General features: G+C 36.8%; 1 protein-coding gene across 4 annotated transcripts in view; it reads right to left on the reverse strand.

Annotated features, from left to right (window-relative positions):
* PRDM10 (PR/SET domain 10) overlaps window positions 1-15,801 on the reverse strand; it is a 142,233-nt gene that overhangs the window by 22,724 nt on the left and 103,708 nt on the right. For all 4 annotated transcript variants that reach the window (XM_056794620.1, XM_056794617.1, XM_056794618.1 and 1 more), the window contains 4 exons: window positions 13,222-13,351; window positions 12,454-12,702; window positions 3,901-4,248; window positions 2,746-2,901 (listed from right to left, as the gene is read on the reverse strand). In XM_056794620.1, coding sequence (XP_056650598.1) covers window positions 2,746-2,901; window positions 3,901-4,248; window positions 12,454-12,702; window positions 13,222-13,351 — 883 coding nt within the window. The remainder of the gene's footprint in view (window positions 1-2,745; window positions 2,902-3,900; window positions 4,249-12,453; window positions 12,703-13,221; window positions 13,352-15,801) is intronic.

Below are 15,801 nucleotides of genomic sequence, written 5' to 3' on the forward strand. Positions count from 1 at the left end.
AGGCAAAGAGGCACAAGAGCCCTAGGTGAGGCTGTGGTCCACTAAAAATCTGGCCCTACTTTCAGCCTGGATCTCACAGCCATCTTTGGCAGGAGGTGGATCCCATGGATGAAAGGTCAGCCATCCCCACCAACTGCCACCCAACTGCCACCCACAGGGCAGACAAGCCTGCCAGCCTGGGACAGCGTGCCAGGCAAGTGAAGCTGCCACTGCCAAACTCCGGCCTCCATCTTCCCTAACAAAGATAGCCTAGAACCTCAAAGACTACAGCCTTGGGGAGACAGATGCTTCTGGCATTCCACCTTCAGCCATTATTCTGGGAAGCAGCCTTGCCAAGATGTAGCCCAGCCACCATTCCTGTAGCTGCTGCAGTCATGGCTACTAATGGTGCCAACGCAAAGTTCCTGCCCCCTAAGGCCTTGGCATTTAAAGAGAAAGCATTACCATATGCTTTACCATTACATCCTAGAAGGGCCTTTGGGGCTGACTAGCAGCAGAAGCCTTCCGTATCTGCTGCCCCATTAGAATGTGAGCTCCTTAAAGATAGGGCTGTCTTACCTTTCTATTTCTGTCCCCAGAAATTAGCACAGTGCTATACATATAGTAAGTACTTAATAAATGTTTAGTGGACTTTTTTGTCCATTCATTCATTATAAGAAACTCATGAGATTTTCAGTTTCAGCCTTCTATCAGTGTCTAACTTTATGTAAAGGTTGAGTTCCAGGAAGCTCTTGTCACAGCAGGCAAAAGGACAGCCCAGGGAGCCTAAACATAAAGTAGGAGTTGGCAATTCAAATTGGTTCTGGTCTGGGAAGTGCTGAAGAAGGATATGGAGCAAAAACAGAAGCTAAAAGCTTAAGGTCTAGATCAGGGCTGATGTAGGACAACCAGGAAGACACTAGAGGAAAGGAGACAAAAAGTGGAAAGGGGGCTCAGAGTCAAAAGCAGAGACCACAAGCAGGCTGGATGAGGGGACAAAGCAGCACTCACTGAGAAGTCCCAGAGAAAAAGAAAAAGGCTGTAGGCCAACAAGTGTAGTTAACAGAAGATAAGAACAAAAAGAATGGCATAATCCTGTGAGGCTATCAGGTAAGCTAAAGCCCATTATGAATTAAAGCTTTCATAAATATTACAGAAAACAAGAGTAATCTTTAAGCTATTGAATTAAAGCACCAATAAATCAATCAAAAAACATGTACCAGGTTCCATGGTAAGGTGCTAGGGATACAAATACATCAAATAAAAGAATCCCTGCTCACAAGAAGCTTACATTCTAATGAAGCATAGAACTATATATAAAGAGAATAAATGCATAGAAATTAAATATAAGGCAGTTAGTGAGGAAGGGTACTAGCAGTTGAGGAGATCAGGAAAAGCATCATGTAGAAGGTGGTGTTCACACCATGTCTGAAAGCAAAGTGGGATTCTGTGTGGCCAAGTGTGAGGAGGGAGTACATTCCAGGATTAGGGGGCAGTCAGGAACATGGGAGGGGGAGTGACATGTGTGAATGACAGTTTAGCTAGATCAAAGTGGAGGGTTCAATGAGGCTGGAAAGATGAGTTAAGGCCAGGTTGTGAAAGGCTATAAAAGCTTAGTAGTAGAATTTCTATTTTAGCCTAGAAACAATAAAGAGCCACAAGGGAAATCATATTGGCAGCATTATGTAGAATGGACTAAAATGATGAGATATGTGAGACATGGAGATAAATCAGAAGACTGTCTGGCAATAATCTAGGCAAGAGGTGATGAGGACCTGAACTAAGGTAATAGCTATATGAGGAAAAGGAGCTGAATGCAAAAGATTTTCTAGATGTAGAAACAGAAGATTTGACAACAGCTTTGATATATGGCCTGAGGAAGGGTAGAGATTTGAGGATAATAAAGAGGTGAAGAAACTGGGAGAACGGAAAAATGGTGGTACCTTCAAAAGAAAAAAGGTGAAAAGATAACGAATTCAGTTTCAGACATGTTGAATTTGAGGCATCTCCAAGACATCCAGTTGGAAATGTTCAAAAGGTAACTGGTGACATAGAACTGAAGTTCAAGGGAGAGACAGATCTACAAGAAACATGTGAAGGACTAAACTAATCAGCAAAACAAGGTTCCAAGGTAACCAACCCCAAGGGCCTGATGATAAAAAATGCTATCCACAGCCAAAGAAGGAACTGTTGGTATCTGATTGCAGATCAAAGCATGCCATCTTTCACTTTATTTCTTTCATGAGTTTTTTTAATTGTATGTGTGGTATCTGTCTTCTGTCATGATATTAGGAATATGGAAATACATACTGCATGAAGGCAATGGTAAAACCTATATCAGACTATTTACTATTCAGGGAGCAGGAGAGGGAGGGAGAGGATCTGAATTACAAAATGTCAGAAAACAATTGGCAAAATCTGTTTCTATGGGTAATAATAAGATTCAACAAACTTACAATCATTTGCACCTGGTTGTGAACTGAATACATATTATTTAAACTTAGTTTTAAAAAAAGGTACACATATATATGTGTACATGTTCTATATAAATTCACCAATGCAGAAATGAAAAAAATATAAAGCTGAAGTGTAAGCAAAGAATTAAAGTGCTAAAATGATAGTTTCTACCTAACATTGCCTTGACTGAAATATTCCTCCTCTGGGAAAATAATGTCTGAAACATATTCTAGATTCAGAATGATTTCTGCAGCCACAGGGTCAGTGCTCCAGGAGAGAAAGTCTTTGGGCAGCTGCTGGTTCCAATACCTTAAACTGTTTTCCACAGGTAGAGCAAAGGAAATCTTTCCGGTCTGAATGTCGGAGCATGTGAAGCCGCAGTTTATCAGGACGACAGAAGGCTTTGTCACACTCTGTGCACTGGTAAATCTTTTCTGAGTGGAAGCTACGGACATGTTTCTTCACCTGGCAATGAAAACCCCAGAAAAAAATAAGTCAAAGATGTGGCAGTGTGAGAGGGACTAAGCAACCCTAGAGGGAGCCACACATGTGGCCAGAGGTCTTAAATTGACCTGGGTGTACAATCCAATTACACAAATTACTAAATGACTTCCAATCATAGCACATATGTGTGCACACACACACACGCACACGCAAACCTTCCTCTCCCTCCTACTCATCTCCAGCACACACACAAAAATTGTATATGGACTCAAAATTAATGCAGCCTCTCATAAGATGGGAGAAATGAACCAATTTCTAAGTTCGCCCAAATTAGTGAACTACAACTAAATCTTGACTTGCCTTAGGCAATAGTAAAAGAAATACATTTTATATTTATAACTATTTAATCATCTCAAGGGTTAAAAAACCAAAGTTTTATTTGTTATTAATTTATTTAACATTTGGTTTTAATCAATCACAGAAAACAGTATGAATCATTTGAAGTCCAAGATTTGGTCCAAAGAAATTTTACTAACTTCTGCTTCATCACTGATTATGGCCTGGGAATGTCATTATATTTCTATATCAATTTTCAATCTATTAAGGTGAAAAACTATATGCCTAAAGCTGAATAGTCCTCATACAATAGAGTAAGGAGGTAACATTATTGAATTAGAATACGTTCTTATGGTCTTGATGTATTTTTTTATTTTAGATAACCTTTTGTGTTAGGTATTGGAAGTATGGTATAATATCTGGCCTAGGTATTTACTGCTTGTCTTGTTACATTAATTCATAAGATAAATTCCAGAGCTGGGTGTGATGGATTAGTATTGCAGTAGGCTGTGATAACCTGTAGCTTGATAAAATAAAAATGTTTTTGTCTTGACAAAAAGCCATTTTAAGGAAGAGGAGAAAATGTCATGTGCTGGGCAGTCTCAAACCCATAAGAAAATCAAGGACTCTTTTTTTTAAACAAGAGAACAGGAGTTACAGTATACTCAGTGTCTTGGACCTCACCTGAATAAAATCTGGAAAGCGCTTCTTACACGTTGGGCAAGTGAAATAGCCATCATTGATATGAATAGCTACATGGTCTTTCAGCAAGTCCAAGCGGTCAAAAGATTCTGGACAGAAGATGCAAGAATAAGTTTTCTGGTCTGAGTGGAATTTCATATGGCTCTCCAGGGATGAGCTGCTGATGAACCCCTTGTTGCAGATGTCACAAGTCAAAGGACAGTTTCCTTCCCTCCCATGAAAGCGCAGGTGTTGATCCAGCTTGTCCTTTTCACGAAAAGCCTTTCCACACTGCAAGCACTTGAAAGGCCGAAAGGATTTTCTAATAAAGAGATGTTGAAGAGCTGCATTCTGAAAGACAGAAGGTCAACTAGTTATTTGGTGGAATACAGTAAGTGTACAAAATGTTTCCCACATGTGTGCCATCCAGGATTTGTCCACTAACAAACAAAAGGCATACAAATATCTCAGAGCTAAGTCTCAAATGAGATAATACATGTAAAGCATTTTATATTCTTTAATATATTTTGCAATGATAGTTATTATTTTGAGACAACTGGAAGATTTTATTGAAGAAAACATTAAAAATGAAGTATTCTAAAAAGATTTTTAAATAAATAAATGTTTTCTTGGTGCTGTTTTTTTATATTGCCATTATTTCCCAATGACAATCCTCCATTGTAACAAGGAACTTAACTTAAGTCAAATAAGACTCTGGACATGTCCAATAACAACAGCTTCATTCATTCCACTTATGTTCTGCCACCTCTCTACTCAGAAGATTACTATCAGTCCCATACTGCTGCCTGGTCTCTACATTAAACACACTTAATATATCTGAAGAAAGGATTTCAGAGACACAGAAAAAGCATCCCCATTGCAATAATCACATAATACAACAAATCCCAAAATGCTTTTAAGAGAAAAATAGAGGAATTGGAAGAAAGCACTGAATAAAAGTCACCTATACATGGATGAGGCTGGGAGAAAGCAATAAGAAGTGGAAGAAGAAATGAAGGGTGATAGAACATGGGACTAAAACCCCTCTTCCCCTAATCCCTACTGAAACTAACAAGCCCCCACCACAGTACCTTCTAGCCCCAACACCTGCTTGGCAAGACTCTGTACATCCCTTAGTCTGTTCTGTATGACTGACCATCAAACCTGAGAAATACCCACTCCCAGAGACTGAGATTCCCCACCGTCTCAGGACCATCCAATGAACTGGACCTAAGTACCTCGCCTGAACCAATAGAAACAATCCAAGTTACCTCATCCCTGAGAACAACCCTATAAGAAGTTTAACCAATCTCCACTCAGGTAGAGACTTGGCAGCCATCTTTACTGGTGCTGATCTCCCTATTGCCCCTCTGCCAGGGGACTCTGTAGCTATCTCTCCTGGGGTCAGGCCTCTGCTCCTTCCCCTCCATTCCCCCCACACACACACTTCCTTCCTTCCTTCAATAAAGCTATGCTATACCACCCCACTCTCATCTCATTAGTCTCTTAGACAGACCCCTATCAGTCAGGTCTGACACAGGGCACAGTCTGTCTGCTGAAATTCTTGAAGTTCTAAAGAACTATGTTAGAGCTAAGGATAGGGAGAAGGACTAAAACCCATGAGGTCACTGGCAAAGGGAATTCCCATGAGAAGAGACTTGTAACAAGGCATTCTCTACATTTTAGAGAATGGCCTAGAGCAAAAATGTCAAAAGCAAAGCCCATGTGCTTGAACCAGACTAAAATTTAGTGGAAAAATATTTAATAAAATCAATGAAAATGCAATAAAACATAGGTAATGTAAATATGTGTTTTTCTGAAGCAATCTGCAGCACCACAAGGATCCTTATGTATAATTTTAGCAACCCTTCTTTTCTGTATGAGTTTACTGGTTAACTGTCCTAGCTCAGATTAACAGAGGCAGTATTTGTAACAGGCACATTATAGTAATATCAAGGCCAGTTCTCTTGATATCTTTGTGATATCGAGGTCTCTCCAGAGGCACTAAATGGTGCCTCTAGAACTGGGAGTCTGATTAAAATATTTAGAGAAAAAAAAAAATAGTAAAGTCTTGAAAAAGCCTTGAAAGAAAGAAAATGTATGCATTCGTGTGAACATGACAAATACATGAACAAAGACTGCTTTACATAAATTTAAATACATACATTTAATGAGTTTAAGACATGTGGGAAATAAAGAGCTTTAAAATTAAGCAGAAATATTCTGTCAAGATGGCTCCTTGAATCGGAGGCTGACTGACCATCTCCCACACCTCCTGAGACATGAATAAATCAAAGAAAACACTGACCAGAATGAAAAATTATTGCCAATCAAAAGATCTCCTTAAAGGCAAAAGTAACTCTAAAAACTACCAATAGAGACTTAAAGGAGGAAAATGGATTTCTGCAAGGACTACATCAATATCTAGAAGAAAGCAAAAAGTTTTTTAAAATGAAATAAAAGCTTTCAAGGAAATAACAGAAAGAATAGGTGCTTAGAAAATAAAGTGACTTTACCCAAGAATTGGACTCTCTCAAAACCAGAAGAGACCAAATAAAAATCAATTACTTTAAGAGACAAGAAATGTTAGGAAAAAATTTAAAAATTTTAAAAATTAGAAGAAAATGAAAGCTATATAGCAACAAATGATGTAGAAGACAAGGTCAAGAAGAGATCATTTAAGAATCATGGCATTCTCTGAAAAACCATGATTTTTTTTAAAGCCTGGGCACTATATTTCAAGAAAGATAAATGAAAACTGCACAAATCTATTTGAACCAGAGGATAAAGTAAAGATAGAAATAATCCACCAATCACTTCCTAAGAAATCCAAAAGGAAAAGCCCCAAGAATGCAATTGACAAACTCCAGAACACCCATATCAGAGAAAAAATACAATAAACATCCAAGAAATAAGTAGGTCAAGCACCAAGGGACCAAAAAATGAGACTCTAAAGAACTGGCAAGGATTACTTACTAACAAGCAGAAGAGACCTTGGAATACAGTAACCCAAGAGGCAAAAGAAAAGTTTAGAATAACTGGTTCTACAAAGTTAAGTATAATCCTAGAAGTGGGGAAATACTTTGTTATTTCTTGTAATGTTATATTATTTGCTAATACTTTGTTAATTATGCCTGTAATGCCTTCATTTTTTATCTTTCTTTCTCTAGTATTTTTAGGTTAATCCTTACCTTCAATCTTAGAATCAATACTGTGTATTGATTCCAAGGCAGAAGAGTAGTAAGGGCCAGGCAATGGAGGTTAAGTGACTTGCCCAGGGTCACACAGGTAGGAAGTGTCTGAGGTTGGATTTGAACTCAGGACCTCCCATCTCTGGGCCTGGTTCTCAATCCTCTGAGCCACCTAGCAGCCCCTCAAGCATTTTTGGTCCAAAGACTAGAGCTGATTAGAAATTTAGAAATACAAACATGAGAGTTCATAAAAAGCTAGAAAAGTAAATTAAACTGAGCAACTGGAAAGAACTGTATGATGATATAGTGCTAACATTCTAACAAGGTAAGAAGAAACAAACCCTTTAAAACCTTATTGTCTTCAAAGGGTACTGATAAAATTTAATCTAAAAGGGCATTTTAGATTATCTCTTAAACAGCCAGGGAATCTTTGAACAAATTGTGGTGTATTAATATAATAGAATATCATTACATCTTAAGAAATGATAATTTCAGAGAATCCTACCGTTTGAAATGGAACAAAGTGAAATAGAGCAGAATCAGGAGAACAATTTATTCAAGGAAAACAATACTATACAGAAAAACAACTTTCAGAAAGAAATAGATATTTCTGCACATGTCCACCACATGTGGATTTGTTTTGCTTGACCATGCTTATTTGTTACAAAAGATATTGATTTGTTTAATTTTTCTCTCTTTATTTTTCGGTGGAAAGTTAGCAATAATGTTACCAAAAATAGAAGTATTGAAACATTTTTTTAAAAGGCATAGAAGAAAAAGAAGGCACAGTTAAGGACAGTTTTAAAAATAACATTGAATTTTTATATGTATTTTTAAAAGCAAGTAGTATATGATGGCAATTCAAAGTTCTATATAATCCTTTTTTGTTTGTTTTTCTGTATATTCAAAAATGCTTTTTTAAAAAAGTTTTAAAGTTCACAATTTTAATATATATATATTTTTTAATTTTTTTTTTAAGCTAAACAGAGGTTATACTTGATCCAAAAGGCAACAGGAACCATTAGTGTCCACTGATGAGAAAAATGATCACACTCTCATTTATGTGTAATAAGGATTGGAACACAGAGAGACATAAGGACTGAAAACAATTAAAGGAATATTACAATAATCTAATTAAGAGATGATGATGGTTTGACCTAGGCTGGTGGCTGAGAGAATAAAGAAGAGAAAGGGACAGATTCGAGAGATGTTACAGAGTCAGAAATCACAAGACTTGATTATGGTGGGTTATGTGGCATGAGGAAGAGTAAGAAGTCAAGGATAAAACCCAAGTTACAACTGGATGACAAGAAGGATGGTGATGTTTTCAAAGTAAAAATTGAGATAGTGAAGATGGGCAGATTTGGAAGGAAAAGTTAATTAATTCAGTTTTGGACATATATTGCATTTGATAGGTTTAAGGGTCATCTAAACAGAAATATAAAATATGCAGCTGTATAATCTAATACTAGGATAATAAAATAACATGCATCTATTAGGTGCTTACTGTGTCCCAGGCACTGTGTTGATGACTAGGGATGCAAAGACAAAAATGAAATAGTTTCTTTCCTCAAAGAGCTTACAAGTCTAACACAGGATGCAACATATACATATAAATATATCCAGAATATGTACAAAATGAATATAGGGTAGCTTTGGGCTGGAAGGCATTGATCAGCTGATCCTAATAGACAATCATACAATTATAAACTATTAGAATAAAAAAAAGTTATTAAAAAATGTGTGTCAAATTAAGGAGTCAAAGAAAGGAATTTGAAAATTATTTTTCCATAACAACATCTAGTGAATTCACTAGTCTCTCATCATAATCAGGCTAAGAATACCAAAGATTTCATTTCTATATAGCTTCCAAGTAAGTATCAAATACTTCTACAGCTCCTGAACATGTAAACACATTAGGTAAAGGCTCATACCACTTGGACTGCTTTCAACCTTTACATGAGGCTTCTTTTAAAGTTTCAGAAAGTAAAGGCTATTTGGAAATTTAGCATCTGAGGAGCCTACAGCTATCAAAAATCTTTCCCTTCATCCAAGTTCAATAATTTACCAAGTACTGTCAAAAAGCACTGTTTAGACAACTGATCCGTTCCTTTGGGGATTACATTTATCCTTAGGTGCCAAACTCAGTACTCAATTTTGCTTTGGTCCATTATGCTAATCAGTCTTCTGTCATTTCTGATTAGCCCAAGGACCCACAGACAATGATTTAAACTGAACAGCCACCTGGCTCCACACTCTCAGTCCTTTCTATAAATCTTGCTCTTGTCATCTTTTTAGTTTCCATGGAGCCCTGAACACTGTCTAATCACTCAAGAACTCAATTGTGGTTCCCTGATCTAATAATCCTAATTTGCTACTCATGTTACACAGTAATGAAAGTAACTTAAATTTTCCCATCCTTTGACCCCTAAGAGATTTGCAAGCAGATTCTAAACTTTGAGTTATCTTCTGTGATTTGGCCATACCGTACTTGAAAATTCATATCACAAAAAGCATGGAAAACTTCCAAGGCAATACAAAGCTAATGTCCCTTCAGAACCTTGGGGTATAGCCAGGCAGTCACACCATACTGTATGGTGTATCAAGTGCTCTCAGGATCTCAAAATAGAAAGGATGCTAAATCCTGTGACAATGGGTTCTCACTGGCACAAAAAAAAATACTGAATTAGAGACTGAAATATCAAATGCATTATTGACCAAGCTAATGAAATGTTATCTAAAGTTTTATGTTGCTAGCTAAAGAGATTTACAATGTTGATCAAACGTTTCAGAGTTTAGGACAAGAATTAGGAGCATTCTGAACAAGGAGGTATTTTTAATGGTTTTCTCTCCCTTTTCTTTGCCTGATCATAAAAGTCCTTTAAAATGTAGGTCCCACCCTGTCTATTGAACCTTTTTCCAATTCAATTCCATAAATAACTAATTAACTGCTTTCTGTATGCATGGCCCTCTTCCACATATATATAAACTGAGGAAGAGTGAAATAAACGGAACTAGGACAATAATTTACCCAACAAGCAAAATAACAAAGGAAAGCAACAATGAAAGACTGATCAATATAATAACTTATGACAATAAATCATAAATTATGCCTCCCCCATCTCCTAGCAAGGAGGTGGTAGACTTGAGGAATCGACTATAGCACATATTGTCAGAATTTGTTCTGCCAACCCTTCCCCCAATCAAGTCAGTCTCTCCAGCGTAGGATAAAGAAAACATGCATATTTTCCCTCTCTGCCTTGGCTCACATTATTCTGCTCACCTGAAATGCCCTCTGCTCTTTGTCTCCTATCCAAATCTTGCTCATCCTACAAATACCAGAGAAAACTTCAAAGAGCTAATTGCTCCAACACTTCTACTCCTTTAAATTTCTACAGCAACAATACTTTAATATGAATGTTATTTGGGGATCTCAATTAGATTGTAAATTCCTCCAGCTTATTATTCATAGATAATTTATATCATACCTAGCACAGCATTTGGCAAATAGTAGGCACTAATAAATACTTTAGATCAATAATTTAAGAGCTAGAAGGTACCTTAGGGCATCTAGATCAACCCTTTGATTTTACAGAAGATAATTAGGCCCAGAGTTCACTGACTGATTAATCTAAAAACTAAATTTTATATGTTCATTTACTAATTGATCTAAATAGGATGGGTCAACTAGGATATGGTAAAAATAGGTACAAAGAACAATGAATCAGGGAAAACGGTTCAGTTATATTTGGTAATAGGAAATAAAAGAAACAAACCTACCTGCAACTCCAACTGAGCAGGCAGCATTAGAGGAAAGAAAAATAGTTATATTATCAACTGGATTGGAAGACTTCATTTTAGTTAATTACTACCAATCGTGGATAAAAATGGTGAAAAATGCATACTCCTACTTTCTATGTGTAAGGAAAGAAAATTAAACTATTCTCTGGCCTCCAAAAGCCATCGGCATTTTTTGTAAAAGAAGGCCTATATACAAAAAACACTCTACGACAAGGATATATTAATGTATATGTCCAAGCTGAACAAAGGGATATTCTCGTATACACCAGTTTCAAGATAAATAGATGACAAACCATTTATTAGTGTTTTACCCATGCCAGGTACTGTGCTAAAATTATAGATAAGGATTGTAGTTTTGGTTTCTTTTTTTTTCAGTGGCCTTGATAAAAATAAAATGTAAAGCAGAAGGCAGCAACAGTAAAGGATAATTGCATGAGTGAATAAATGAATAAATGGTAAGAAGGTAGTTGTTTAAAACAGGTCTATATTTTCCTAAATTTACATATCTATTTTGATATCATATGTCACAATAAGATTCTTTATGTTTCAGTTCCAAGGATCTCCAAGAAAAATTTTTTCACAAAGGCCTTCCAAGTTTCTGAATAACCAATGAAATGGACTAGAATTCCTTTCAAGGTCCCTTCTAGAAGCAAAATTTTAGGCACAAAAAAGCCAAGAGAAATATGAGCTAAATCCATCTGTTATATATATCGACATGATTATGTGGCTAAAAAGTTTTTCTCCACCCAACACAAGGAAGTCCTCAACTACGAATTCCCTGCTGCAACAAACATAGGTTCAAACATAGGTTGTCCTTCCAGCAGTGAATGCAGAGGTCATGCATTAATTCCACAAGACTGTAGCCCTAACCCCAGTAACCCCCTTGCAACTCCACCCATATCAGTACAATAATCAGAACAAAGCACATCTGAGTAGAGGTTCTGCACTTCTCCAACAACAAAATTTAAAGCCAAAAGACAAGTCACATAACTGAGACGTGCATATAAATAGTCCCCGAACCTGGGCATCATCCTTAGATGATGAACATCATCCTTAGATGTTCAAAAATAAACCTGTTCATATGCCAATTTATACACATCCTTTTTTATGAAAAGTTAATGGTATCTACTGGTCTTTCTCAGGAAAAGAGAATCATATTCAGGCACATTAAGTCATCCAGGGAGGCACAACTTGACTATTACACATATACCTAGCAATGCAAAGGGACTGTTCAAAAATATAAATAAATGCTTGTGTTTAAATGTTCTAATTAGTCAGTTTCCCATCAGTGAGCTTAAGGAACTAGAAAGCTGTGTTTTTTTAGCTGTAACCTCAAATAAAAAAGTCTGACAGTCAGTAAAGAACTGTTCCAATCAAGGACCAGTTATAAACTCCAGTTTATCACAGTACTCAATACTTTTGAGAAATAGTTTATATTTCTGCTCCAACTAAGTCAGCAAAAAGCCTGCCAGGCTTGACTTGAGAGATGGAAGTGGACATAGGTTCAGAAAATCACCCTGAGGAAAAAAGACAAAATGGTTAGAGCACTACGATCCCTACTTACCCGAATGCGTTTGGCTCGGCGCATATCATCTGCCGTCATAGTACTTTGGGTGGGCACTGAGCTCTCTTCATGTGGAGGCTGCAGGTGCACTGGATGAGTTTCTGGTGGATGTTCCAAAGCAGGTTGTGTTTCAGGTGTAAGCTGAGGGATAGGCACAGGGGTCTGTTCCTGCTGGTCCAGCCCATTCAATGGAGCTGGTCCGTCCTCATCAAACTTTTCCAACGCCTTACTGGGAAAAGGCAGCAAATCCTGAAATTTAAAATTGTACAGTGATTATTTTCCCCATTTATGGAAGAAGGCTGCAAAAGGACCTTAACAGGAGAAAAGAGAATTGCTGCACATTTCCAAATGAGTACAAAGAGAAAATATCTACTCTTTAAGAAAGTTAATTAGGTAAATAAGCATAAAAAGCAATATTGCAACAAAAGCAACAAATTATTTAAACCTTGGCAAAGGAAAAACCATCCTGTGATTATTCTGGAGTTTCATCATCATAATTCAAAAACATTTTAAAATTAAGTCTGATTCCATTCTAATGCTTTGATCTACATCATCACCCGAGAACAAGGATGACAAATTTTGATGGCACATAATATGAAGATATATTATTCTTCCTTGCTTCTCTCTAATGATATTTTCATTATGAAAAACACAGAATGAATAGGAAGACATGAGCATGAATTTTTTTAAAAAATACTTTAAGTCTTCACATCACAAAGTTAGTATATAACAAATATGTTCTGTTTTCCTCCCTCAATCCATAAGTACCTGTGTTGCTTCCTCACACTTTTCACCATTTTCATTGGTCACTTCCAAGCGCATGAATTTTGGGGGTCGACCTGGTCGTCGTCCTGGACCAAACCTCCTCTTGCCTCTCCCCCTGCCTCTGCCTCTTGCTCTGTAGAAAGAGATGATATTTGGTTGAAAATATTCATATTATTTGCCAGTATCACCATAACTAATATTGCCCTATCTTCTAGTTAATATGTCTCCTAATCTGATTATTTAATTCTGCAGTGGATATGACTTTGGGGAAATAGAATATTTCTTATCTACAGTTATCTCTGCCATTGATATAACTCAAAGAGATATTTTGAAGACAAACAAGATTATATGTAGAATAGTTTTAAATGAGTCAGAAGATATTATCAAAATACAAAGGTATATCACCAACTTGGCTTTTGCTTCTGAAAATCCTGAAAGCTATGAGAGCAATGTTAGAATGCCCAGAATCAATGTGAGAAATTCTGAAAGTACATATTTAGAGAATGTGCCTAAGAGATGCTTATTAGCCAGGGACCAATAGAGGATTTAATTAGTTCTCTGGCTTTTAAAATCATTTTCTTCAAGTCCAGGTGAAAGAAAACTATGCTAAACAATACTCTCTCCTCAGACTGTCAGTTTCTAAAAGGGAAGAACTTCCTAGCTCACTAATTCCATATAGAATTTAGTAACTATTATAGTAGCAAGGAATCTTTATCCCCAATCAAAACTTACCATACCTCCCAACCACCATGTTATTTTATGTAAGAATAAATAATTCTTGCTCAAGAGTTATTTCTCTAAAAGGAACATGAAAAATGGCTTTATTATCTATGAAACTATAGATCATAAACTCAAAGGTATCTAGTTTTCTAGCTGACGATTAAAATTGGAAGGAAGTGAAGAAGAGAAATAGGATATATAGAGTTAAGAATAGAATTTGTTATTCTGATAATGGATTATTAACATGATCAAAAATACTAGAGTACTGGCTAAGAAAGATGACTACAATTACAAAGAATGCTATCCATCTCCTAATGGAGAGGCAATGGACTAATACACATTTAGATATGACTAAGGAGGGAAAGACTTTTGCTTGATTATGCATATTTATTGCAAGGATGTTGGTTTTTATTTTCTTTGGAGGAGAGGGAAAGGAATAGTTGGAATGAAAAAAACAAAACAAATCAAATACTAAACAATGGAAAAAATAAATTTTAATTTGATAAAGAAAACAAATGTCTAATATCAGGAGCTATAGGATGGAAATATTTGACCTAAGATTCACTAATCTGAACAAGAATCCTTTAGCTGTCCAATGGATGATAAAGGGAAGGAAGGAACTTTAGAAGGGATAGGAGGAAGTTCAGGCAAAACTGACACATCAAATACCATGGAGTTTTAAAAGTATGGCAGAACAAAATGCAGGTAAGGTATCAATAGAAAAATAAGAGTGGAAGAAAGCAAAGGAATTAATGAAATATCAATACCTAAAAAGTTACAAATGATAATGAGGACCTGAAAAGGTCAGGAATATGTGTAATATCTAAAATGAACTTGAAATTCTAATTTAAGGAGATAAATACTGTTGAAAGATAATCATTCTAACACAGTTTTTGCAACAGTATGAATTAGTAAGTAAACAAAGCATTTCTTAAGCATGACTATGTGCCAGGCACTGTGCTAACTAAGCTGGGAAGATTGTGACTAATACCTTCAAAAATCCCTGAATTGTCTTTCCTCTTTCTCTCTTTACTACCTCCTCAAGTCAATCTTTAAAACAATTAAGTCTGCAGTTGGGGGTGGGGGGGTGCTGCTAGATCAGGTGAGTTCAAACATTTTTTCCCCTCCTTTTCTCCTTACAATAAATAGAACACAGCTGTTTTTAATCTTAGCAGCAGAGCCCTGAGGTCTCAGCTGGGGAAGCTCTTTCCAAAACCCCCTTGCCTTAGAGAACAAACAGCCCCAAATTAGCCAACCACTCAGGTTTTCACCTTGGGGGGGGGGGGGTAGCTGCAGTACTAGCTGGCTGGTTTGTTCTTAACTAGCTGTGAGGAAAAAACCTGGGGGAAAGCTTTCACTAGTTCTCAAGAGGAAAGGAGCCCTGCTCCACCCCGCCAGAACTCCATCTCACAGCCAAAAATCGAAATCTCTCTGAAAAAAAAAAAATGGCTAGACCACTGGAATAAAGGTAGTGAGTCAGCTCGGTGAGTTTTTTCATTACAGTGAGTGATTGTATTAAAGTTTTAGCCATGTTCTGCTCCTGGAAGTCTACTTTCCTTTTTTCCAAGCCCCACATGTCTCTAGTTTTTAAAGTTTAAGTGAGAAGTAAAAAGACCTGGTGAGGCCAGCTAGGAAAAGTGGGGCCTTTGTCCAAAGAGGGAAACACATGATTTTGGCAGTTTTAGTCTGAGGGGGAAGGAGAGAACTAAAAACTTTCTAACAACATCTTTATTGAACTACAAGCTACATAAGCTAGGGCCCCTGGCAGCCCCTCCTAAACTTAGCCTCAGGCAAAAGCTTTGTTTTTCCATCTGCCCTTTCACCCATTGAGTTAATTGGATTAAGGCTTTGAAAATGACCAAA

The sequence above is a fragment of the Monodelphis domestica genome, chromosome 4 (assembly GCF_027887165.1).
Source record: "Monodelphis domestica isolate mMonDom1 chromosome 4, mMonDom1.pri, whole genome shotgun sequence".
In the NCBI taxonomy this organism is placed as follows: domain Eukaryota; kingdom Metazoa; phylum Chordata; class Mammalia; order Didelphimorphia; family Didelphidae; genus Monodelphis; species Monodelphis domestica.